Source organism: Engystomops pustulosus, chromosome 11, assembly GCF_040894005.1.
Source record: "Engystomops pustulosus chromosome 11, aEngPut4.maternal, whole genome shotgun sequence".
NCBI classification, from domain to species: domain Eukaryota; kingdom Metazoa; phylum Chordata; class Amphibia; order Anura; family Leptodactylidae; genus Engystomops; species Engystomops pustulosus.
The window spans coordinates 59,501,971-59,529,107 of NC_092421.1; the positions used below are offsets into that span (position 1 = coordinate 59,501,971).

Genomic DNA, 27,137 nt, shown 5'->3' on the forward strand with positions numbered 1-27,137 from the left:
ATCCCACTTCTACCATACTCTATGGGTAGCCTTAAAGGAACCCTCCAGTCAAAGCTAATTTGTTAAATAATGAACGGACCTGTATTCCTATAACTTTGCTTCAGTCCTCGCACAATGGGGCACATTTACTTACTTGTCCCTTGCGCGATCCCCGCTGTGAGTTCACCATCTTCTTCCTTCTTTCTTGGGCTTGCAACAAAAATTCAAATGTTAAATCCCCCGCTCAGTCCGAATCTGTCGGATCGTCCCGCCCCCCCGATTTGTCACATGAAAGCCAGCGCCAAAATCTGATCGCGTGCGACACAATCCCCTTTTAAATGCGTCACAAAACGATAATCATAGAAATATCTGACGTTTGTGCGATCCGCGGACCCTTAGTAAATGAACCCCATTGTATCTGAATGAATCACCTTTGACTGGAGTGTTCGCACCTATACAATGTCCTGTGCTATGCGGATTTTAAAAATGTCTTTGTCAGCATTCTGAATCATATCAGTACTTTATATAAGTTTAATTCACATTAACTGGCTCCCTGACAGCAGAGTGTGATGAGTCCCAGGGAAGGGGCAGCTGCAGCCTGTGTGTATCTGTGTCTCCTCATGCATTTTTCTTCTTCTCCACACTATTCCTCTCCCTCCCTGCTGAATGTACATCATAGGAAGTGGAGAGGGAGCTGCATGAGTGTGGAGGAAAGGAGACTGACACAGGCACATACAGGCCGCAGCTGCCCCCTTCCCAGGGACTCGCCGCTGCTGGTGGGGAGGCAAGTAATGTGAAATAAACTTATATAAAGTACTGAAATGATTCAGAATGATGACAACCGCATTTTTAACATAGGCTATTAGAACCTGACACCAGCTAAAATGACATTCCTGGTGACAGGTTCTTTTTAAGTGGACCATACACATTAAATAAACATCAGCCAAACCCACTGATATCAGAGTGAATGGTGGAACATCTACTGTGTTTGGGGGGGGGCTGATGCCACATGTCTGGGGAAATATGAATTGGACAATTTGACTTTAATCATTTCTTCTAGCGGAGGTTTCTGGTAGCCCCTCTCTCTCTATCGATTGTATTGACCCAATATTTAACCAAATTGGTATGAAACCAGTTCTTAGAGATGAAATTCTAGGTCTGTTGTTTTGCTTCTTGTTGTTTGTAAAATGAATCCACTTGTGTTGGATATATAGCAAACTTGATCCAGTTAATCCGGCACTGAATTGATTCAGAATTTTTAAAGTTTAGCTCAGGACGGACCGAAGTTGCTCCAATTGTCCTGGAAGTTGGTCTATACCCCCTTATTTTATATAAAAAGGTCCTAACTTGTTTTATTTATTTTTTTAAATTATCCAATTTTAATTTTCCAGTTGTGGTTATCGTTATGGTTCTGGTTCATTAAAATCGTTTTTGTAGGACAAGAACAAAATAAGATGGGACCTTTTTATATATTAAAAAAAAATCTGCGTTTGGAGAACTAGAGGGGGTAATATACCAATTTCCAGAACAATTAGGGCAATTGGTTCAGACTGATTCAATTCGGGCAAGAACAGAATCTGTAGAAAAATTTGGCTAATCCAATCTTGAATGATTCACTCATCTCTGGTCTACGGGCTGAATTCAGTAGGGAATTCGGAGGAAAAAGTTTTGATCTCTGGAAAGTTAGTTGAAAAGTAAGTGACCATTTAAACAAGTTTCGATACAAATGGTAAAATACTATCGGTAGATGTTATATGAAGCCTCTTTAAGCCAAAATAGACAGAACTCAAATTGTCAGAAATGTGTTTCTTCTTTTTTACAGCCCGACATCACCCATATGTCTTCTTATAGCTAATTACATATAAATACAACATTATAAATAATAGAATCTCTTTAACCTACATTACAGATAGTACAGACGCCCTGCAGGGAATCCAGAATAATTTAGGATAAGTGTTAGGGGCATTGACTGCTGTTCAGGGTGGATGGAGAGATCATACTTTCTCAGACGCTGTGTCATTGTCACTTAAAAACTGGAAGAAGAGCTGCAGTCCATCTACAGGGTGCACTATGGGGACAGTCTGCATTTTGGGGAAAGTTGGGGTGGCTAATTCCCACGTGGCCGTGCCCACCAGCTCTATGGCGAGAATTTTCAGTATGATTTGAGCAAGTTCTTTGCCGATACAACTACGGACACCACCTCCGAAGGGGATGTAATTGAATCTGCTGGCTTTTCCTTCATCCCTTTCCGTAAGGAAGCGATCGGGGTCAAAGGAGTCCGTGTTCTGGTAAATGGATGCGGTCTCATGAGTATCTCGTATACTGTACATGACGCTCCAACCTTTGGGGATTTGGTAACCCTAAAAAGTGATGGACAAAAACATAAGTTAACTTTGCATGAAATTAACAGTAATTAGTAAATGTTAAAGTAATTGTACATTTTGTGTATCATCCTATCAATACAGTGTCTGCTTTTAGTGAAAAGTACTGACAATTCTCTTTTTGACCAATAGGAGGCGATGAAGGAACACCTTTTGAGGAAGACTTAACTCAAGACTCAAAGAATTCTTGGTTGTGTTACTGTGTGCTTAGCACTTCCAAAAGTAGTGACAATGCCAAAACCGAAGGGCGAGGATTTATACGGTATGTTCTGTCTATAGGAAGTGATGGAGCAAGCAAAGATTGATATTCGTATTGTAATTTTTTTTTCTATAGTGTACTTCATCAAAACAGGTTCTCTGTACAAGCAATGAGAATTTAGTATCTTAATGTTGTAAATGTGAAAGAAAAGCCATATCCATACGATGAAGAAGAGCTCTCAAAGCGAGAACATGTATAGAGCTAGGAATGGTTGACATGTGTTGTCTGCACATGGTCCTAATCCAACCATGGCTTTACCCTTAACTGTACTGTGAAATAAAAAATGGTGTTCCCATAACAGGCATTTATGACATAGCTACAGGATATGTCTGACCCAAGTCTCTTGGCTGGACAGAGCCATGCGAGTGCTCATTTTCCATTCAAGTATATGGCACTGGTGAAAATAACCAATACGTCTTGAATACAGAACAGGGCCGGTGCCAGCACTGGGCATACCTGGGCAAGTCCAGGGCCCCTGGGAGGGGGGCCACAAAAGACTGTACATAATGAATCCATAGGCGGTGAGAGGGGCTGTATATAACATAACCATGAAGGGGCTGTTTGGGGTAATAAACTTGGGAATATTTTAGGGAACAGGAGACTGCAATTTCACTGCAAAGGGGCCCACTGAGGCTCTGTCGCCCAGGGGCCTACTGAAACCTGGAGCCAATCCTTCAGAACAATATAAATGTTCATCCCATTCTCCAATCTGCCTCTTTTGAGGAAGACTTTCTTCCAGGTTCATCGAAAGATGGCAAGATGTGAAATTAGATTCATGGTGCGACTCACAATGTTGACACCCACTTATGACCTATCCAACTAATAATTTATAAACACTTAAGATGGAAACCCCTTTAATTGCATCACTCCAAAATTGTCTGAGTTATAATAGTATCTATTAAAAAGGGTCATCCAAGAAGAAGGGCTTTTTAAATAGAGGTATAAAACCCACTATTCTCGCCCCGAACCAGCGCTCTGCTTTGGTGCATTACTGCTATCATTGGTTAAATACAGAGTGGTCACACTACTTCATCAGGCGTGCACCAGCTACAGCATTCAACTTCTGTCACTGCTGAGCCACTGTACACAGGACAAGGACCAGGGACTGTTGTTCTTGATATTAAGGAAGATCCCGGACCTGAAGGCTAAATCCATCAGACCATTATGTTATATACTATCTCTGCCGACTAAATGTCCAGGTGGAAATACTCTAAGGCTCTTAGTAGATGGGATTTATGCAATATAGATACTCTCCTCACTGATCCTTCAAGGCTCCCGTTTTGGTGCTGGGATCTCCCGCTGGTCTCTACTTCCTGGTTCCCTCCTCTTTTTTACAGGAAATGTCTATGGACCTGTTGGTCATCCCCTACCCCTTGGAGACTTTTTAAAGGGTTTCTACTTTCAACGCATTGAAATCCTAAAGATAAAACACGGAATCCTAGAGATGTAAATCGGCTCCCCGCTCACAGCTGATTTGTTGGGCTCCACTTTTTTTAGTACATTTGAAGTCATGTTTACAGGGAATAGGCTTATATGTTTTTAGAGCCCCAGCGCCGGCTCACACACAACCATACATTAAGCCTCAGTTCCTGAATATCCATTTCATACAAACACGCTGCATACAATAAGGCAGTGAACATGTCCATAGAGAACCAACTTGTATTCTATGTCCCCTGAGGTGCAGTCTGGAAAGTAAAAGTTCATACTCACATCCAGTTCAAAGGTCTGTAGCGCCGTCCTGTAGCCTCCAGAGACAGGTGGGAGCAGTCTCAGAACCTCCTTCACCACACAATCCAAATAGTGAAGCCCCTTCAGTTTCTCCAGACTCAGGTTCAGCTGACAGCGACATTCACAAGTCAAGCCCTCCTCTTCTACTGGAAACTTGATAGAACCCATCTGGTTAGGTGAGTCCTTCTTGGGTAAGTCGCCATTACAGCGGTGCTCCCACTGAAGGCCATCTTGGGATCTTTTCCGTAAAATTTGCTCCCTTTCGTTTCTATCTTGTAAGATGAGTTTGGTCTGCTCCCATATCTGTTTGACGTGTCCTTCTGAGCCCAGGAGGACTGATGAATGGCAGCCGGCGGTCACACACCACTCCCCGGCACCATTGTTATTGGGGTTGTCTGAAGAATGGAGACACTGGCATTGCTTGATTAACCCGTGTGATACCAGTTCCTGTCGGAGCTTGTGTATGGAGGACGGGTGTTTGAGTAAGAGAAGGATGAGGGAGGTGCTGGCGCTAGCGGTTGTGAAGAAGGCAGCGAACATAAGCTCAATGGCAGATTCCTGTGTAACAAGAGACAACAACCATTCAGGTCATGCTAGACCAAAATATTCATGCTCTTTGAGACCCTATTATATTTTTGCTGTATATCCAGGAGATAACCGTAATAAGGGCTGAGCGAGATGACACCAGCCCTCATGTGCTGATGTTGGCGTCTCCTGTGTTGTGACCTCACTGTGTATGTTATACTGGTGAAGGGATGTGTTTTGGCCAGGACTGACTTACTATGAAATCACATGCTGTTACTTCACCTCTGTTACTACCTCTGTGCCGTGATGTTGCTGCGTGTATCATCCCCTGTGCCGTGACAACGCTGCGTGCATTATCCCTGTCCTGTGGCGTGAGGTCGCTGTGCGTCATACCTGTCCTGTGTCGTGACATCCCTGCATGCCTCAGCCCTGTCCTGTGCCGTGATGTTGCTGCGTGCATCGCCCCTGTCCTGTGCTGTCACGTTGCTGCGTGCGTCGCCCCTGTCCTGTGCCGTGACTTTACTTATGAACCAAGCGGTGTGACATTACTGTAAGAATTATTCCTGTACATGAATCTAATTGTACATTTTTAAAAAGTGTAAGGGTTCTAGTTACATCTAGAATCTGTATTGGAGCATAGGTTCTCCAGCCACATTGAAAAGGCACATGCAATTTACAGACCTAAGGGGAACCTGTCACCAGGGACCTCATTTTCACTAAAGACAGGTTACAGAAGACCATCACACCTGCGTAGCACATATGTCTTTCTTCTTTCTCTAAGCATTTGCATTACAATATAATTGTATGTTATAACTTACATTGCACCCTAACAGAATCCTCTGTGTAGTCCTAGAGGTTGGGTTTTGGTTTGGATGCATTTCAAAATAACACGTGACTTATCTGTGCGGCAGACTCCTCAGCTCTCAGCCCCCATGTCTGTGCTCTTGTACAGCTCCTCCCTCCTGCTCCTTCACAGAGGTCACAGCCTGGTGAGATGACATCAGTGGGAGAGGGAGGAGCTGTACAGGAGCACAAAGGTGGGGACTGAGAGCTGAGGAGTGAGTCACATGTTGTTTTTTGAAATGCATCCAAACCAAAGCCTAACCCCTGGGACTACAGGACTGTCAGGGTGTGAAGTAAGTTATAACACACAATTATATTGTAATGTAAATGCTTAGAGAAAGCAGAAAGGCAGATTTACACTGCAGCTGTAATGGTCTTCTGTAAACTGCCTTTGGTGAAAATGAGGTCCCTGGTGACAAGTTCCCTTTAAAGTTTTTTTTTTCTATAATAGACTTTTATGTATCTATAGGATAAATGTCTAATAGGGGAGAAGTGTTTCACAGGAAATCCTCTTGATAGTTGAGCGTCTGCTGATGTAGCAGAGTTGTATAATCTCCTCCTCTCTACCTGTCCTCCAGGTGCACAGGGCTGTTCCTGTAAGATTTATGTGTCTTCCCTCCTGACTTTATGGGAGTGGGGTGATTATTCTCTCCTAGGTCTAAAACCTCGGTGGCAGGAACTATGAAATTATAAATGTCACGACTTCTGCACGTCGCTGTAATTTATACACGGAAATCTCGCCTGAATATATTTTAAGATCTTTACCCAAAAAAATTTCCCACTACATCTGTTATTTACTCCTCCAAAGAAGATTTAGAAATATGTTTAACATATTTTTAAGAGTTTGTACTATAAATATATATGGTAACACAATGTGAAAGAATAAAGTAACTGGGGGTAGGGAGGATTTGGAATATTTTGGTTAAAACCTGAATGTGCCATTGATTGTCTTTTTGGCGCCCCTTACTCCCAATCTTCTTTTAAGTGTAGGAGATGATCTTGTTCTTCAGGTTGGGGATGAAATGTCCTTACAAGGATTCCCTCTTTTATGTTACATCTTGCCTATTTGCTCATTTGCACATAGAGAAGATTTTCTTTATAGGTTGAGGTGAGTCAAGGATGCAGGGGCGACACTTCAGGTGCCCCGATCTTCAGTTCTATAGCACCTACAAACCTGCTTATGGTGTCATATTAAAGATAAGAATCTCATCTTTCAGATTGGATTGTGGTTCTGTGAGCTTGCATTTACAGCAATGTCTTTAACTTTCCTTTTCTCAAGTTTTCTACATCAAAGACCAACAAGTGATCTGAAAGATGAGATTCTGCTCCTTAAAATGACACCATGTTACTAGGTGATATAGGACTGAAGATGAGGGCATCTGAATTGACTCTCCTCTCGCTGCCTCTAAACTTGACTCCCCACATTAAAATATGACTCTTCTCTGCTCATTTTTCCATGAATTTAGAGGTTTTTCTTTTGCAGGTAAACAGGTGAGATTTCACATAAGAGGGATTTCTAGAAAGGACATTTCATACTGTACCTGAGGGAGCTGCTAGTTTGGTTATAATAGAGTTTCCATTAATGGGAACCTCTCACCAAAATTGAAGACCTATCTTACATGCCCCTTGTATGAATAGGCCACCTACATCCAAGCAAATGCCTTTTGTCCTAGACTATGATCACCTTCCATATTAATGATAACAATCCAATATTCTGAAGCCATATTGGGATTGCTGTACCTTTAACTCTTGCATGTTCAGCTCTTTGCCGTTCTCCTTGGCACTGTCTATCAAGTAATCCAGAGCGTCTTCACACACTTCAGGATCTCTCCGTGAGATTTTATCTCTGATGGCCTCTTCCATGTATTGGTGTAAAGTATCCCGTGCCTTTATGCCCTATGGAAATAGATGAGCGGTAAGGACTGGACAAAAATAATAGAATGTGAAATATATTTTATTAGAAGTATTTTTACAGCTGTGTTGGCTTAAAGGGGTGGCCCCACATTGAAAACATATCATCTGCCCATGGATTTGAGTTACCTCTTTACCTAAAGAAAACTCTCCTTCAAAGTCATGTAAAAATAAGTCATTTATTGCCTTAGATGAGGCTACAGGGAGGAGAGTCACTTAGACTCTCCTATCTTTGTTTTTACAGTACGTGGAAACCTGTTACAGCTAGGAATCTCACCTTTCAGCTCACATCAGTCTTGTGGTTCGGGAAGCTACAGAACCGGATATATAAGCAGTGAAAGAAATAGGCAGGGACTGGATCTATATTTGCAACTTGCCTTCCAAACTACGACTTTGAGCTGAACCAAAGATTCGGTCAGTTACAAAGATGAGATTCTTATCTTTGATATGTTTCTAGATACTAAAGACTGAAGATTGAGGCTTCTGAAGTGATATTCCTCCTGCAGACTATAAACTTGACTCGTCTCGGGCAAATATGACTCTTCTCTGACATTCATGACATTGGAGGAGATTTGTTATAGGTAAACGGCTGAGATTTTGCCTAAAAAGAGGGAATTCTAGAAAGGACTTTTCATACTCTTCTTGAGGGGGCTAATAGTTGAATGGGGTGAAATCTGGTGACTGAGTCCCTTGAAGTCTAACCATATACAGACTTGTCGCATTCATTTTTGTTTGTAGATCTCCTTTTAAATGATCGGGTGCACCCAAAATGCATTGGCTTAAAAAAAACGAGTTTCTTCTGTAAGTGCCTAAAGACTCTGGGGCTGGGTCAGTAGCGCCAGGGAGTCATTAAGAGTCTCCTTTGAAGAGTCCCTGGAGCTGCTCATTGTCTCGCACTCAGCTGGACAGTTCGCTGCAAGACAATGTTTTCGCTCTTCTGTGTTTTCACCCTCCGCGCTGATCTTGCTGAACAATTACACCGCAAGACTGTCTGCTAAATGAGCAGCTGTACGACAGCCTATTCCGGGCACTCGAATTACTATGGGGCACACGGCTTGTCCCATTCAGTATATGATTTATAGACCTGGATCCAGGCTGCTTGCTCTCTGTATGTCCATAAATTAGGGTGCAGGTCGTTACGTCCGCTCCATTCATGGGGCATCACTGGCTTGTGGCGAGGTGACATTTATTGCAGCCCTCGGAGGAGGCCACGTAGCTGGAAGTCATGTAGGACCTGCCTGCATTGCATATCTATCACCATTTACTTTCAATGTCGGCTTTCTAAGGGGGGAAGGTGCTCTATTTTTTTTTTTTTTTACCTAATACCAATGTATTGTAGACTCTACAGAGTTGCGACTTGGTAACCACTACATACCTTGCGGAGACCACTGAATGGGATATCCAAGGGGAGAGAGAAGAGATTCTCCACTAGTTGCTCAAAGACTCGGGCCAGCTCCTTAAACTGCTTCTCCCCGAGGCTAAGTCCCAGCAAGATGCGAGCGGCGATCCGGAAAGTAAGAGCTTTGGCCGAAGGGAACATAGAGATGGAGCCGGGCTCCCTGCACCAGCCATGCAACTCCCAGCTCACCGCCTCCTGGATCCGAGGGATGTAGCTCTCCAGCGCCGGGTGGCTGAACACCTTGGCCATAATCTAAACCCAAGGAAGGAGACCATTAAAGGAACGTCCTATATAGAACACATCTATAAAAATTCTTCGAGACCTAAAGAAATTGAGAACCTTCTTATGCAAAGTATAATTTTCCTGAGTTTGCCTTTAATGTTATTTTCCCAAATCCACTACTTTGAAGTATCCTCAACATAATGAGACATTGGGTAAAGGTGAATTTAAATGATGGTATGGTCTATGTGTGATCCTACAACGAGAACAAAACCCAAATGCAAACTTGCAACTTCTCCTTTAATACTCACTTTTCTCTTGTGTCTATGGAGTTCTCCGATGGAGTTGACCAGAGTATTGGAGCCCAGGATGATCTGGGTGCTCTGCGGCCACTGAGTACTAACCAGATGGTGTTCTCCTAATAAGATCTTACGGACGTTTTCTGCTCCGGTCACACGGATCAATGGTTTCCCCAGTAGATGAGTTTTAAAAATGTTTCCATACTTTTCCCTTCTGGAGCTGTGGAAGGTTGAGCCCTGAAGTGGCCACAAAAAAAAAATCATGGTCAGGTACTGATTACTGAGCTCTGGCTTATAGTCCAAATCAGATCATAGCCTCAAAACCTTATGATTATGACTAATATCTGCAGGAAGCTCATGAGGATATTTGCTGGAGAAAAGCTATGGATTATCTGGAACTACAATTCCCAGCATACTCTGCTATTGAACAAAACCAAACGTACTATACTATATAATACTTACTATACTATACTATACAATACGTAGTATACTATACAATACGTAGTATACTATACAATACCTACTATACAATACCTACTGTACTACACATTACGTACAGTACTATACAATACGTACTATACAATACCTACTATACTACACCATACCTACTATACTACACCATACCTACTATACTACACAATACCTACTATACTACACAATACCTACTATACTATACAATACGTAGTATACTATACAATACCTAGTATACTACACAATACCTACTATACTACACAAAACCTACTATACTATACCATACCTACTATACTACACAATATGTAGTATACTACACAATACCTACTATACTACACAATACCTACTATACTACACAATACCTACTATACTACACAATACCTACTATACTACACAAAACCTACTATACTATACCATACCTACTATACTACACAATACCTACTATACTACACAAAGCCTACTATACTATACCATACCTACTATACTATACCATACCTACTATACTATACCATACCTACTATACTATACCATACCTACTATACTACACAATATATAGTATACTACACAATACCTACTATACTATACAATACGTACTACACTATAACATTTTCAATTTATGTCCCATAGCAATAAAATTTGGAGGTAGAGAAATTCTCTACTGGTACTTGTGGTTGTAAAGTACTTATTAGTGATAGGTATGACTACTTATGGCAATATAAACAGAGGAGAGTCTCCTACAAAGAATAGTAAATCTGTTTCTAAACTGCGATGTGATTAGATCCCATTGGATTACAATGTTGCTACTTGTGGTTGTACATTTGATACTACTAATAAGTATGACTATTTACTGCCATATAATCAGAGGAGTATCTCTGAATAGTAAATCTGCTTCTACTACTAATAGGTATGACTACTTACTGCAATATAATCAGAGGAGTATCTCTGAATAGCAGATCTGCTTCTACTAGTAATAGATATGACTACTTACTGCAATATAATCAGGAGTATCTCTGAATAGCAGAGCTGCTTCTACTACTAATAGGTATTTGACTACTTGTGGCAATGTAAACAGAGGGAACTTCTATAAAGAGTAAGTCAATACACAAAGTAACAACAATAATAGTTTAGACATTATTGCTGTTACTTTGTGTATGAACTTACTCTTTTTATATTGCTATAAGTAGTCATACCTACTAGTAGTAAGTGATGTAGAACCAGAAGCACTGAATGTAATGGGATCACATCACATCTTAGTTTAGAAGCAGAATTACTAAGCTGTGATTTGATGCTGTTACATTGCATCGTTAGTGCTTCTGGTTGTACATCACTTACTGCTGATAGGTGTGACTACATATAGCAATATAAAAAGAGGAGTGCCTCCTACAAAGAGTGAATAAATACACAAAGTAACAATAGGAATAGTAAATCTGATTCTAATCTAAGCTGAGATTGGATCCTATGATGCTGCATTGTTGGTACTTGTGATTGTACATCACTTACTACTAATAGGTATGACCACTTACTGCAATATGAACAGAGGAGTAAGTTATGTAGAACCTCAAGTAGTCATACTCTTTGTGATACTACTAATAGGTAAGTTAATACACAAAGTAACAATAGGAATAGTAAATCTGATTCTAATCTAAATTGAGATTGGATCCTATGACGCTACATTATCGGTATTTGTGGTTCTACATCACTTACTCCTCATATTGCAGTAAGTAGTCAAACCTATTAGTAGTATCTCCTACAAAAAGTTGGTTAATACTCAACATAATGATAATATCAGTGAATCGGTTTCTTAGATGTGATTGGATTCCATGACATTGCATTGTTGGTACTTGTGGCAATATAAACATTGGAGTAAGTGATGTAGAACCACAAGTAGTCATACTCTTTGTGATGCTACTAATAGGCAAGTCAATACACAAAGTAACAATAAGATTAGCAAATCTGTTTCTAAACTAAGAGGTGATCGGATTCCATGACGCTACATTGTTGCTACTTGTGGTTCTACACACAAAACTGCATAGTTATGGCACTTAATAATCTATGGATCAGTGAAAATTAAATTAATTTTTTTTTTTTGCATTCCTACCTGTACAAGCCAGTGAAGAGTTTCTCCAAAAAATGGCCATCCCATGGAGCCCTTGGGTAGAGGTAAATTGCTGCTCCTGTCTCTAGTACTGTGCCATCTCAGGGACCACAGCTGGTGAGATACAACCAGGAGTAGACCCAGGGACAGGACTGAGGTGAAAGCAGCTTCCAGGAATGACATATAATTGAGGTCTGTGGTGAGGAACATCTCGTAGGAGGCTTCAGCTTTGGGTTCCTTTGCTCCTTAATACAATTAGTGTCACCTCCAACTGTACAGTGACTACCAGCTCTGGAGAGGCAGCTTCAGCCTCACTCCCTGAAATGCTTTAATTGACACTGGGGAGGCGGGTTACTTTTTTTTTTTTTCCCTTCTCTCTGAGATGTTTAACACTTTGATTTAATCCATGAAGATCTCCTCAGCTCTTGAATGCAAGAGAAGAAACAAGGGGAGAAACAATTCAGTCAACATGAAGGAGACCTCATCTGCTCAACCTTAAAAAAAACCCCTCCAAATACAAACAAAGCACAAAAAATGTTCTGTAGGTGATTTAAGACCCCCCCCCCCCTTCTTTCCTTGAAGGAGATATTTTTAGTCTTGAAAGGAATAAATAGTGAGCACTGGAGCCCCAGCTATGCTGATTATAAGGCTAAAATTGCAGCTTTCACATGTTTTATTATATATCTGCCATGCTATGGAAGGGATATATTTAGGTTCCTTAAGATAAAAAAAAAAAAAAAAAAAAAAAAGCTAAGCCAAGATGATTTATTTCTGAGAGATAAGGGGCATAGCTGCGGGCTATTCATCTATAGAGCAATTTCCACATTAATATCCACCCTGCTGCTTCCTTATCCCCTGCCCCAGATAATCCAAGAAGAAAAATGTATCAAAGACAATTCCTACAACTTCCTTTAAGAAAAAAAAAACTTTAACAGGTGTTAAGCTACTAAAAGCGTCTTGTCCAGGATGTGAAGATGGGGAAATACTCACCGGCAGGTCTATGCGGCAGCAGCAGTAGGAGCAGGAGTGGAGGAGCTGATTGATGTCTTGAAGGGGGTCTAGTCTATGACTCCTGAGGACAGAGCGGAGCCTGCCTCCTCGCTAGATTTATATACATATTGGCTTATGATATGTTCCACCTTCAGGGGCTGAAGTGCCTCCCTGCATATGTAAGTAGCTGGGAACATTGCTGGGATTGGGCACTTAGGGTACAGATTGATTTGGAGGAATGTGCTGGAGAGGTGGACCAGGTGCCCAGTGCCTAGTGGTGGCCTCATCCCTTCCCATTTATCTCCTGGGTGACAGGTAACACAGAGGGCAGGTTATCAGCCGCTGTTTACTCTAGATAACATCACATATCATTTCACTTTTCAGCCTTGTTGTAAGTAGAAAGATGACTGATAACTTCCTATTATCTTCTATTGAACTAGATGTTGTGGCCATCAGTCAGTGAATAAAACAATTAGTGCTCACACCTCATCCGAGATAAAGAGACACTTGCTACACGCTGTCCAGGGAGCTGGGTGCCATATAACTGGGTGCTGGCTCTACTGGAAACACCTGTTGTAGTGGGAGCTGGTGGTAAATGGGTTATAAAGGACATTGCAGTGGATTAGACCCCATTCACCCATACATCATAAAATAGTCAGGACCATCCCAGCACCTAAGGACACATGGGGTCTGGTTCTACAGGGACCCCGAAGTGTGTTCTACCCCCCTAGGCGGCGCTGCGTATACTCTATGTGGCACATATACATACCCGGTCCTGTCGCGATCCCCAATTTCTCTGACGAGGATGAAGTCTGACGCGATTCTCCAAAATCGTGCGCCCGATATCCTGCATGTGTCGCTTCCCCGCTGAGGTTCACCATCTTCTTCCCGGTGAATGTCTTGCGATACAATTTGACATGTTAATTCCCGCGCGTTGTCTGAATCGTCCGACGGCCCGCCCCCCATTTGTCACGTGAAAGCTGGTGCCGATGCATTAAAATCCAATCGCGTGCAGCACAATCCCCGGCGCAATCCCCGAAAACTTCAGAAAACCCAACGGAAATGTGGCCGCGGGACCTTGGTAAATAAGCCCCAATGTATACCTTCTAGATGGCACAAACAATGAAGAATGAATGGAATAAATGAAGAATGAATCTATAAATCCAGTATATCAAATATATTTATCCATCTATCAACTATGTATCGAATATGTTTTTATCTAGAAATGTATCTTTTTATATCCATGTTTATCCATATCTATCATGTATACATATATTTATCTATAACTAGTATCTATATTTCTATTGCATATTGTTTCATCTATCTAAAAATGTAAAGATAGACCTATAGGTATAGATATAGGATGATGGATATGGACTGATATAGCGCTATAGTGCCAGATAAATATGTAAAGGAGATGATTGATATACATTTTTATCTGTACATGTATTATCATCAATGTAATTTGATATCCATACATTCATATCTATTATTCCATCTACCTGCCCGATATCTATTATCTGCATATCTGTCTTCTATATCATTTATCCATATATCTCTTCCCATAATACACACACAAATGTGTGTGTATTATTCCGAAATAATGGACCAGATGTAAAAGTTTTTTTCATACTGTCGCAGTGTTTTTGCGCCAGTTTTGCGCCTAAACACCAAACTAGCCGTGCAGCAAAAAGATCTGTGTTTTCCCCATTTATTCCATCAATCCAGATGTTTTCACTGTGTCTACTAATGATTCATCATTGGTGAATTCCTCATGTACGTACAATTTTGGCGCAAAAACACTCCAGCCTGAAGGTGACGTAAACTGGGAAGCAAGCACTGAGCGTGCTGTGTATCCCACGTATAGTGCAGCGGCAGAGCAGTGTATCCCCTGTATAGTGCAGCGGCAGAGCGGTGTATCCCCTGTATAGTGCAGCGGCAGAGCGGTATATCCCTTGTATAGTGCAGCGGCAGAGCGGTGTACCCCCCTGTATAGTGCAGAGGCAGAGCGGTGTACCCCCCTGTATAGTGCAGGGGCAGAGCGGTGTACCCCCCTGGATAGTGCCGCGGCAGAGCGGTGTCTCCCCCTGGATAGTGCCGCGGCAGAGCGGTGTCTCCCCCTGGATAGTGCCGCGGCAGAGCGGTGTCTCCCCCTGGATAGTGCCGCGGCAGAGCGGTGTCTCCCCCTGGATAGTGCCGCGGCAGAGCGGTGTCTCCCCCTGGATAGTGCCGCGGCAGAGCGGTGTCTCCCCCTGGATAGTGCCGCGGCAGAGCGGTGTCTCCCCCTGGATAGTGCAGCGGCAGAGCGGTGTACCCCCCTGGATAGTGCAGCGGCAGAGCGGTGTACCCCCCTGGATAGTGCAGCGGCAGAGCGACAGTAGTGAAGGGAAGTCCGGCTCTTCATAGTGAGCTGGATCATTAGGCTCCGCTCACTAAGAAGAGCCAGCTCTTCCGGTTCCTGAATGGCTCCCTATTACATATGTAATAGTAAGTCTGTCACCCCATACCACTCCACTTTTTAATCTGATTTTACCGGGTTAAAGGGGGCGTGGTGAGATGATTAGGGGCAGGATGAAGTGAGCCATTGGCTAACGTCCTTCGCACGAAAGAGACGGCTCTTAGTGTTGGCTCATTTGCAAACAACTCATCATTAGCAGACATGTCAGAGAAGTGTCCTGTGTAGCAGGATGACCACTGGTGTCTGAGGAGGATACTGGCCGGAATTACAGGAGGCGCACCGTAAGATCAGTGCTGGAGGATCCCCTCCAGGAGAAGCCCCTGCTGAGGAGATCACTGGGTGCAGGGTGTCACACAAGGGTGCAGCTATGAGGGTCATTCTCATGCTGGGGTGCTAGAGAGGAGCTTGTAGGAGGATACCATGTAAGAGCCCGAATCTAACACTGCGCCAAAATGAAAGTGCAGATGCAAAATCATGAGACTCAAGTGAAGTGAAGCAGGAACTTAACTCATGACATGTAGTTGTAGACTGTGATAACTCAGGTGCAACACAACTGTGATACATCTGCCCCTATATCTGTCTATGATTATTTATCAATGTATCTGTATATCTATCATTCCGTCTATTTACACCATCTCTATCATCTTATAAATAATATATAAATGAGTGATAATTGATGTATCTGTATACAGGGGCAGTGGGGTATGTAGCTGGAGTCCTGGTTAATAATTAAAGTTACATACATGGATGGGTTGATATACTACAGAGAGACGATGTGTGGATCTTAATATGGATAATTCTATGTTTATTAGGAAACTTTTACTAAACTGAAATAAAGTTCCTATCAAGTGGAGTGAAAGGGTTAACAGCTACCCAGGAGGCACCGGCCCGGCTGCTGGGCATCTGAGCTCAATCGATAGCCATGTCCTCCCAGCAGTATCTGTGGCGGAGGAGACATGAAATACACCGGGTAATAATTTCTAGGCCATCAGTATAAATCTCTGGAGTTTGAGGCTCTGTGCTGTAATTTACGGCCTCAGATGGAGATCTCCCATGAAGGCCAATTCCCCAGATCACAAACTGTAATAAAAGCAGAGTAGTGAGCCCTGCACATGGCCCAGGACCTGGACACTGACTCTTCAGCTGCCAATAGTTATTTGGAAAACCACCAAAGCCAATATCTGTAAAATGCTAAGTAATTGGAGGGGGATATAATGCAGAGCATAGGGGGAAGGGGGGATCCGAAGCACCAGCATGGGGCACTAACCCTATCGACCACAGGAATCATATGATGTGCTGCCGATGAGGAACTACAGGTCCCAGCAAGGTCAGTGATAAAACATTGAGCTTGTATCTATAAACCATAACCTGGTCTGTATCGGAATGTTACTACACCAAATGTTGCAAAATTCTTAAACCCTGCACCAAAAATAAAGCACGTGGTACATCAAAATTGTGAGGGTGCACACCCCACGTATCGCACCACTTGCACCGTTTTTATAAATCTACCATCATTTTGGGAATTTTGGATGACTTGTACACTCAGGCTTTCTACATTGATGCTGATACACAGATCGCCTTCTTTGTATCTGATAAAATTGTGATGAATGTTCTCAGCAGAACATAGTTTTTCTGCTTTACTGTATTAGGGCGTATACAATGTATTGGAGAGGGGGGGTCGGGATCTCCATATTGGTCTTGGATTAAAATAGTAAGAGGATAGGTGACAACCTGCTAATTCCTAAGGTTCTGATCACTAAGACCCCATATTTCTTCAGATTGGGGTCTACTACCTCTGTATAAGTGGAGTATTCTTATTATGCAAACTTGCATGTTTTTGATGCACTTCTTGCTTTTACTTTCATACCCTGATGAAAAATACAGACCAGAATACAGTCATGTGCATGTGGCCCGGTGAACATAGTTTTTATCTATGTACTATCTTTGTTAATTTTTTTTTTTTTGTGGACGTTATACTGACAGAGATTCAGTCACTGTGACTGTGGTAATCTTCATATATTGGTTATCTATGGCCTCCATCCTTCTAAAAATCAACTTTTAAAATCATGCTAATGAATTACCAGAGCCCCTCCGTGCTGTAGCTTCTTTGTACCACTTACAAGATATAAAGACTATTATATTACATGAAAATCTGCACACTGGGTACATTCACCTGTATTAATGCTACTTTTTTCCTGTATCTACTTGCTGCAGGTACTGGGGGGTGGGACTATTGGCGATCACTTGATCAGCACAGAAGCCAAATTCTTAAAGGGGTCATCTGTCATGTCACACGTGGTGGATTGTGTGCAGGTATTCACCCAGAAAAAACAAACCAAGTCTGTCTGTATGAAAATCTGCATCACTTCTCCTGCAGAAAATTGACAAGGTAATAAATCTTTGTGTATGTAGTTAGACTGGTGAGTTTTATTAGTTGGTGTAGTTCACTGCACATCAATAACCTTTTTAAATTTTGAGCACAGACGTTTTCTCACAAGGCCACGCCCCTTTTCATGAGACCACACCCTTTTCGTATAATTCGGTAAATTGCCTAATATTGGTCTAAAACTTTAAAGAAGTTTTGCCCATGAAATTTCTCAAATTTCAACCCCCCAGTGATGTTTACACAATAAAGATAATTTTTAATCCCCATACTTAACAATTGATTCAGTTTTACTGATGTTTTGGCACCTATCACTCTGTGATGGTCAGTGTAATATTCCAGAGTGTCGGCGGGGACTCTCTAGGCAGACACTTCATGATCCCTCTAGTGCTGTGAGCTGACAATGTGCTTCGCTTATCAGGGTACAGGGTTTATCTACACTTTTATTTACCTTCTGAACATTCACTAGATATGGGACAGATCAGAGATGAAAGATGATGAGAGCCATGATATGACGCACAATGACACTTGGCTCTGCTACATTTGAGCCATAACATATACTGTCAGCTCTGCTATACGCCTCCTTCCCCCTCCCCTATATAAAGACCATTTATGTGCCTGTAGCGTCTGGATTTACTCTCCTCGGGCTGCTGTTTGCAGGCAGGAATTGTGTGTGTGTGTATCTGTGTCGATGCAGAGAGGAGCTTACTGCAGCATCAGACAGGGGAACAATCTTTCCTGCCCGAACCTAGACTTCGGCTTCCGGGGTAATCAAAATTGTAAACACCAGGATAGACCTGATAGAGACAGGTTGGACTTATATCTATGAAATGCTGTATTTTTGTTAATAACAGTGAATTAGAGAATGTGTGTTATTTAGTTATCCTGAGTTTAAGTATTTTGTCTTCGTGGGAATACCCCTCTAATTACTGTTTTGGAAGGCATTTCGGAATTCATGCACATAGTTTCATACATCTCCTCATCTAGGATTTGAAGCGTTTTTATACATTATTGAGGGTCATTTATCATTGGGCTGAGATGGTTGTGTGTTTTTTTTTTTTTTTTAATGCACAACCCATACCAATATATTTCCTACACCAGTAGGGGGCTAGAGTTATGATTTTTTTTTTTTTTTTCCCCACATTTTTCTCTTCCTTTTTTTGGAGCAATCCATAAGTAAATCAAGTGACAACATGTGATAGTAGGTAAAATACAAAGTTAAATAAGGCACAAACCAGGATAACCGTTAAGCTGTGAAGTGCACTTTTAGGACTGCCGAATCTGTGCACCATCTATTACTTCGGTTTAACTGACTAAATAATAATAATAATTTTTTTTTTTGCTTACAGGCTTTTTGCCAAAAAGACACACCTATTTTTCGTACTTGTCAGAAGTGTCTAGTATGTTGTGTGTTTTTTTTTTTTAGTTTTTTCTTTAAGCTTTACACACATATATATAATTAATTGGCTGTATTCACATTAACTTTTATATAGCAACACTTGCGAGATGATAACCAATAGTGCATGTAAATATATCTGTAAAGTGTCCCTTACAGTCACAGAATTTGTTATGGTTTTGGACCCCCCAAACCCCCAATGATCACCTCCAGCAGCGAATCCCGGTGTCGTCTTCTTTTGTCTCCTTTTGCCGTCCTCCTCCATCGTACTCAGTGGTCATACACCGGAGATAATGATTGGTTGTGTTGTGTGGGATCATTCCTAATTATATGCCAAAGTCTCTACGAATGTCCCCCAAATGTTACCTGGTCAGTGTAATGTTACAAAACTGTATCCGTTATGCGAAATAAAACCACAATATTCCGGATTTTGAATAACATTCCTTTTATTCCTGGAGGAGATTTAAAAGCAGATATTTACAAAGTACGCTGCAAAATCACAACCCTGAGAACCAAATCTATAGTAAAAGTGGCTGCTCGTACACTCACAGAGGAAGACGTGTCCATTTGGCAGACAATGATCGGGGTCCGCAGAGTAATAAGTAGCGGACCCTTCATCTCAATGGCTGACCCGCTTATCTCAATGACGCCACACAACTTACAAAATGCCCTAAGATCAGAAAGTGTCAGAATTTAGCAGCAATAGGTAAAATACAATATTTATAGTCCATTCATCTGCCGTATACTCCGATCCTGACATCACTTGTGTGCGAGAGATAAAAAAAAAACAAAAACCTTAGTTACAAAAAGCAACCGTAAAAACGTTATTCAGTCCTGTCCGGTGGGACGTGTGAGGCGTTGATTATAGGCTTCTGTACACTAGGAGTGCTGGGACATCCCATTCACCAGACTTCTGAGCTGCTTCACCACGGTGTCTATTAACTTCTGCCGATCCCGGTCATTCTTCCTGAACTGAGCAAAGATATTATTCTTCTTGTTCATGTCTTTCATCCTGCGGAGAGGAAGAGAGAAGTGACAGCCTGTAATTCCACATCTCCGTACAAAGACGCGACGAGGCGAGGTGCAAGCCATGCTATACTTATTACTGGTAGTAATACATACATACATACATGTCCTGTAGATTATAGGAAATGCTCATTTATACAAATTATGGTAGTTGGCTGAAGACCCCCGCCCTGGTCTATTGTTGAAAATGAGGTTACCCCCCGCATTCTTTATTAGATCACAGGGAAATTGTGTGCTGCGTAGGGGTATAGAGAGGAAGTAATGATTTTCAGGGGCAGAAATGGTATCAAACACAATACCCACGGCCTTGTGTCATCTGGCCGGTGTCCTTCCCCTATGCCAGTGATTGCTAACCTATGGCACTGGTGCCAGAGGTGGCACTCGGAGCCCTTTCTGTGGGCACTCAGGCCATCACCAGAGATGACTTCAGGTCTCTTCCTACAGTCCCAGACAGCCCAGGACTTGCTGTGCACAGAGCTATTTTAAAGTGACAGCTCTACCTGGGACTATTTTCTGCTTTATTGGTGTCCTCAGGTGCTGGTATCAATGAAAACTGTGACAGAGAAGGGAGTATAAATCACAAATTAAATTTCTATGTTGGCACTTTGCGATAAATAAGCGGGTCTTTGTTGTAGTTTGGGCACTCGGTCTCTAAAAGGTTCGCCATCAATGCCCTATGCAGTGCTAGTCGGCTACTCCGGCTACAGAAGCGCCTACAGCGGCCAGATAGAGAAGAAGAGGACTGCTGCTTCTGGGAAATGAGTATTTGTTATAGTACCCCTTTTTGTTTGGCCTGCCCTTATAGCGATGAGGCAACATAAATGACTATGAATAGTGGCTACTGAGGGGCAGGCACTGTGGCTACTGTGGGGCAGGCACTGTGACTAGTGGCTACTGTAGGGGAACATATTGGCTATCCCGGTGTCTCCGGTTATTTAATAATATGTTTAGCTTTGTGGTTGTCCCTCAAAGGGCTCATTGTAATGGTAATTTTGTATAAATGTACTATGAAGCTAATTTCTTAACTGTTAAGGAGTAGATACATTTATACATTAACAAACTGAAATTTGGTCCTTTTTAGCAACTACAAAGTTTCTAGGCCCCTGGTGATGATGAATTTGACACCGCAGGTGTAGGGGCACGTGTGGTGCAACACTGACCGCATTATTCGTGTACTAGCATTGTGTGGGGTCTATTATTGTGCAGAGGGTTAACGTTGTCATGATGGACTGGGCTCAGACAGAGAAGAGTCACTGGATGTTCCTATTGATAATTTAGTGGCATATTGTCTTACCTGGAGTGTAGACCCTAAGTATCTACGTCTTGCAATGTTTCCAGCTAAATAGAGGACACAAATACACACAGACCCGGGAGAGGAATGTCTATTTCTGGGATATTATTCGGAAGGTTACACTTACTTCTCCAGCAGAATGAGCGCCGTGTTCGGGTTCACCCTTAGATATTTCGAGTTGGGTTGACCATAATCTGCGAGATACGTGGACCAATCCCAAATCATGAACAGGTCAAGGAGCTGAAAGACATAGAAAGAAGATCATTCTCATCAAGCAAAGGCAGGATTAGAGAAATTAACACCTTAATGACTTACTCCGGGGTAACAAGTAAAGAGGGAGATAGTGGTGTGTAATACTTCCGCTACTATGATTAGTGACGGGTGGGGAATGTGGAATTCCATGCTAATTTAAGCCAGATTCTTTACCTAGCTCTAATTAAGTGCATTAAACATCCCCTACTAGATTATCCTCAGCGGGGAATCCCAGGCTCAGAAGAAGAGTCCGAACTCCAGGGAATGCTTCCTTCCCAAACACAAATAAAATGATACCCCCTGAGCACAGATCATTATTTTAAGATCTGCTCCAGAGGTTGTTGGTCAATACTCGAGTAATCTTTTAAAAGCTAATGTGTCTGAACTAAAACAGCGAACCATTTATTCAGCTTTAAACCCCTAATCCCTTTAAGCCATTTCAAACCCACTTCCTATCCCGTTTTATAATTGTTTGCAGCACGTAAGTAGCGCGATTATAAACTTTCCTGACCCCGCTATAGCTTCTGGGATTTCCTATATGCAGTCATCTGAATATCTTATTAATCGGGACATGTGATATTATTCGTTAGAAGCCGTGAACGCCCTCTTAAAGGGGACTTGTCACCATTCCTTATATGTTCGTTTCCATAAAGACTTTTATTCCCTGGGGAATATTTTCTGATACATTTGTGTTGTTATTCCTTAGCCTTACTGGGAATACCCTGTTAATTTTTTTTCGGATAAGTTCACACCTGCGTTTTACAGCAGCAGCTTTTTCTTATTCTGCTATAAAAAAAAAATCTATTCATAACTGAATATACATTGAATTCTACAGGGAATGGAAGTTAAACAGAGGATCTGCTGTTTTAAGTTTGTTACTACTTTTCCTAAAATGGAGAGTCTACCGGAAAGCAGCGACCCAGGTATGAACTAAGAGGCCGGCCCCCCTGCAAAACCTAACACTATCCAATCTGCACTATTATAATGTATAGGCACTCCCCTTTGGCATTGGGAACAAAACCTACTTGTCAATTTTTCTAAGAAAAATGATAGTACAAAAGCACAACATACAGATCTGAGAAAATATCTATTTTAAAGGGCATCTGCCACCAGAAACACTGAATGCAAATGAGCTTGAGGGGCTCCAGGCTCCATTAACACCTATGGAGCCTGGAGCCCCTCAGCCTCATTTGCATCCGGTCCTTCTTTCCGGTGGTAGATGCCCTTTAACTAAAAAAAAAAATGTGATAGGAGAGATGCATATTAAGAGATACTATTCAGGTCCACTGACCAGGCAGATAATCATTGGATCGTCAACAATGGGAGGAGTATGTGGTGGAGCATAACTGCAAATGTTAAAATTACCTGCAGCGCCACCGGAAGGTGCTACAGCATCATAGCAGCAGAGGAAGGGGAAATGGTGGGGAGGGGAGAGAGTGCTCCTGCACAGTGTAACAACTTGTGAAGCTACATCATGGAGTGTTGTTAACACCCCCAAGACCCCTTTATACTCATTAGCATTATTTTAAAAGTTGACTTTAGATTAAAGGAGGCAAGAGTTACACCTATAAGAAGATTACCACAGTCGCGTTGCCTGGATCTATGAGTAAGTGCCCCTGGCTTATCATGATCCTACGAAACATTCAGGCGATATAACCGCTAATAGGTGAAAATTTAATTACATTTCTGTTAACATTTGCGTTCTATAACACCCTGTGTGGACACAGCCTTAATAAATTCATATGTTTTTGATAAAATTGCATTTAGAAGAATTTAAGATTAAGATTCAAGATTAAGAATAAGATATGTCAGATTTGCATATTGCAAAACTTTCAGCACAGATCCAAGGCTTGCTCTTTGGATTTGTGTTGGGGAAGTGCAGAGAGACAGAAGGATTATCACCTCTCATTCAATGGAGCTAATCCTCTGCATTTCCATGTGAAATAAATACTCTCTGTAGCCAGAGGTCCATGCGGAAATGTCCTATTGCAGGAACCCCATAGACTTGGGCAACGTGGTGGAATTTTTTGAGGCACCGTATGAAGGTGCTTAAAAGAAATTTAAAAAAAAACCCTTCAGTGACAGAGTATTGTACGTACAATTGTGCCAAAACCTGATCAGAGTAATTGGGAATATTCCAATATATCGGTCGGATCAGCGTAAAAAGAGGTGGAGCTGCAAGGTCGTAAAAGCAATAAAACTGAGATTTATAGATTTTGACCAACTTGATAGAATTGTGGCCTGGTCTTTGGTTATATGGTGACCTTAATGTAAACCCTAATACCCATCTAATTTAGCAGACTGTTAGTATAATGGCTTTCAGACAGAGCGGGAAGTAATATTTAACTCTGGGGGTGCGCTGGAGACGGATTTTATTGAAATAAATTGAGGCATTCAGAGAGCGCTCTATGGCTGAGGGTGAGGGGTGCATCTGTTCTCTTCACCTCTACAGGGTCTGCTATAGAAAGAAAGCCGGGCCTGAATGCAGGGGCTCCTGCTGTGACTATGTGATCAATCCTTCCATTTACACAATGGACCCCCCTCCGGCGTATGTTAGCTTTCTCCATAAAACAGTTAGCTGTCTTTCACTGTCAATCAAACTGAACAATTTTATTATTTCCTGAAATCTTTACTCCTCCTGACGGCTCTAAGGTTCCTGCAGAAACAGAACAAAACACACAGCGGTGCCTCATAGAGAAGAGCGACGTTCAATGGGGAACCGTCTGTATCCCTTGTCCTATGTAATCATTGACCCCCAACTAGATCCGAGCGCGGTTTTCTAGATGGATTTCTTAATGTGATTTAATGTAATTTTATTAATGATGGAATTAAAAATGATTGTCAACAAGTCCTTGTTCACACTGGCTTCATAGATCCGGTTTATAATGGAGGCTCTGCTGTGTCAGATGGACTATGTTATGGATACAGCTGCAGGCTATCATTGCTCTTCAAAGTGACTTGGGGCTTATTCACACAGTGTTTTTTGCAAAAAAAAAATGGTTACAAAAACCCCTGGAATCTGCCTCCCATTTACTTCATAGTATCCTAGTACAGAAGGTAGAATAAAAGACACTGGGGGAGATGTAGGAATGTGTTAGCCTTTTGACCAGTGCAGACATTTCTCGGCTGCACCAGATTTATCACAATGGGGCTTATTTACTAAGAGTACGTGGATCGCACTTTCGACAGATTTTTCGATGTTTACGGGATTAGCGCCACTGGGACAGGTATTTTACAGGACATTGTTTTGCACGCGATCGGATTGTGGTGCGGCTGCGCTGGCCTCCATGCGACAGAAATCTGGGGGGGAGGTTGGGGGAGTGTGCCATCGGGCGATCCGACTGATTCGGACTGAGCGCGGGATTTAACTTTCAAATTGTGTCGCAAGACAATGCACTTACTTGCACCAGGAAGGAGATCCTGGTCAGACAATGCACTTTCGGGGAACGCATCGGGACGGGTAAGTAAATGTGCCCCAGTGTCTGATCCTGGATGATGAATCTGGTGCAGTATAAGACTGGCGAGTCCTACTTTGCACCTCCTATTAATTGGTATTAGAATATTGAATTCTCTGGCGAGCTAAATGTTTTCTGTCTGATCACACCCATTCTAGTTACTGAGGACGTGTCCCTTTTTCGGATGAGTCAGAAAAATTGCCTAAAATGGGCTAAAATTTTCAATAAATGTGGCGCATGGCATTTCAGGTGCAAGTTACTCCAGTTTTCTACAGGGACAGGTTGATACATCTCCCCCATTGGTCCAACCTATAAATTCTGCAGTGTTGATCCAGAGGAAGGGGAACCTGCCCCCCCTTTTTTTAAAAAAAACTTTATTTGGTCTGATTGAAGAGAACTGCAGGTTTGTTCTTAAGTAGAATTTGTATGAAAGTCGGAACTATGGTCTCTACGACTATGGGGCTTTTAAAAATGTTGGGTTGTCATTCGAATCGGGATTGATAATAAATCTTAATTACAGACGCCTCTTATAACGGTTATATCTGATTATTGTAGCCTGGGACTATAGTACAGTAAATTACCAAAATCCAGAGGTCCGTTTGTAACTAGGGGTCGCCTGCAAGTCGGGTGTTCTTAAGTAGGGGACCACCTGTATTGTCAACTTTTGTTCTATTACAATGTTTCAGCCTCAACAAGTAACATAAGACGCAGCAACTAGGGTCCTTGTGGCTTAATGTCTGTTATTATGATGTTATGACAATATGCAGAGGATTTCACTACTGAAATTGTTGCTCACCTTCATCTTTCTGCTATAGAAGGGAATTTTTTGTATTAAATTTTGAGTTGGAAATCCGATATATTCATGCTGTGTGCGCTCTGAGGCTACAGAGGACTTTTCTGTGGTCAACATCTCAATTTTTTATTTGCACAAATTGTTCTGGTCTAGCCAAATTCACCATCACTTAAGATGATTGTTTTTTAGTATCCAGTGTGGATGTTCATGCTGTACTTTATGTATCATATATATATTTTTTTACTGTTTTATGCTGTGTCGGTCATCACCCATTGCAGGACAGTGGTATAACGGGACGGATCCACATCGCACTGGGGTGCCGCCAAAATTCAGCGGCCCGTCATAGTAAACCATAGGGAGATATTTGTTTCCATAGCTTGGTTGGTCTTTAGGAGGATGTCTGTACACATCAGACCACTTGTCTCAATAACAGAATCTTGGGGGATGAAAGGTTTGGATTGCTAGTTTCCAACACAACTGATGCTTTGATTCTCAAAGTAAATTGGCCACAATTCTCGACACCTTTATATGCAGCCAAGTCGACCATGAGTGGAAATAGAAAGTTCAGGAAATCCACCCAACTATACATTGCCTAACAATGTCTGTATTCCAGAAGGGATTGATCCCGATCAGACAGCCCATTTGGTTATATGTTGGTTAGTAACCGCAGTTCAGCCAATAAAAGAAAAAGATGTACAAAAGTAGTAGTTGGCTTTGATGTTGCTGCCATACATTGAGAACCCCAATGCAATGGACTAGGACCATGATGGTGAACCTTTTGTATACAGAGTATCCAGACTACTACCTATAACTACTTTAAGAACATTGACAACCTGGATTAAGGTTTGTACACCAATCACACTTACATGCTGATGTGTGTCCCCTTCTTTTAGCTACTTTATGCCCTTTAAAAAAAAAAAAATTAGCCTGAGGAGCTCCAGGCTCTATAGATGTCAATGGGGTCTGGAACCCCTCAGGCTCATT

The 27,137-nt window shown here is 42.0% G+C and overlaps 2 protein-coding genes and 1 long non-coding RNA gene across 7 annotated transcripts in view; 1 reads left to right on the forward strand and 2 right to left on the reverse strand.

The window, feature by feature from the left end:
• LOC140106347 (uncharacterized) overlaps positions 1-27,137 on the forward strand; it is a 55,974-nt gene that overhangs the window by 5,653 nt on the left and 23,184 nt on the right. The window contains exon 2 of the long non-coding RNA XR_011850765.1: positions 2,493-2,622. This is a non-coding gene — a long non-coding RNA (uncharacterized lncRNA). The remainder of the gene's footprint in view (positions 1-2,492; positions 2,623-27,137) is intronic.
• Positions 1,339-13,217, reverse strand: CYP26C1 (cytochrome P450 family 26 subfamily C member 1). The gene is made up of 7 exons (XM_072130747.1): positions 13,100-13,217; positions 12,113-12,533; positions 9,556-9,780; positions 9,002-9,277; positions 7,456-7,611; positions 4,330-4,905; positions 1,339-2,339 (listed from the first exon to the last, which is right to left on the reverse strand). Exons 2-7 carry the CDS (start codon positions 12,317-12,319, stop codon positions 1,974-1,976), a joined length of 1,806 nt encoding a protein of 601 aa, XP_071986848.1. The 5' UTR covers positions 12,320-12,533; positions 13,100-13,217; the 3' UTR covers positions 1,339-1,973.
• The window catches only part of EXOC6 (exocyst complex component 6), a 148,514-nt gene continuing 141,134 nt past the window's right edge, over positions 19,758-27,137 (reverse strand). For all 5 annotated transcript variants that reach the window (XM_072130744.1, XM_072130742.1, XM_072130743.1 and 2 more), the window contains 2 exons: positions 21,781-21,893; positions 19,758-20,348 (listed from right to left, as the gene is read on the reverse strand). In XM_072130744.1, coding sequence (XP_071986845.1) covers positions 20,216-20,348; positions 21,781-21,893 — 246 coding nt within the window. In that variant the 3' untranslated portion in view covers positions 19,758-20,215. The remainder of the gene's footprint in view (positions 20,349-21,780; positions 21,894-27,137) is intronic.

Bases quoted from the DNA above. Each gene is read 5' to 3' on its own strand.
- CYP26C1 (XM_072130747.1), bottom strand. From the start codon at position 12,319: ATGTTCCTCACCACAGACCTCAATTATATGTCATTCCTGGAAGCTGCT. The intron at 7,612-9,001 runs GTATGTAGTGGT...CTATTTCCATAG, and splicing joins CATTCAGTGGTCTCCGCAAG to GGCATAAAGGCACGGGATAC. The intron at 2,340-4,329 runs GTGAGTATGAAC...ATCACTTTTTAG, and splicing joins TACAGACCTTTGAACTGGAT to GGTTACCAAATCCCCAAAGG.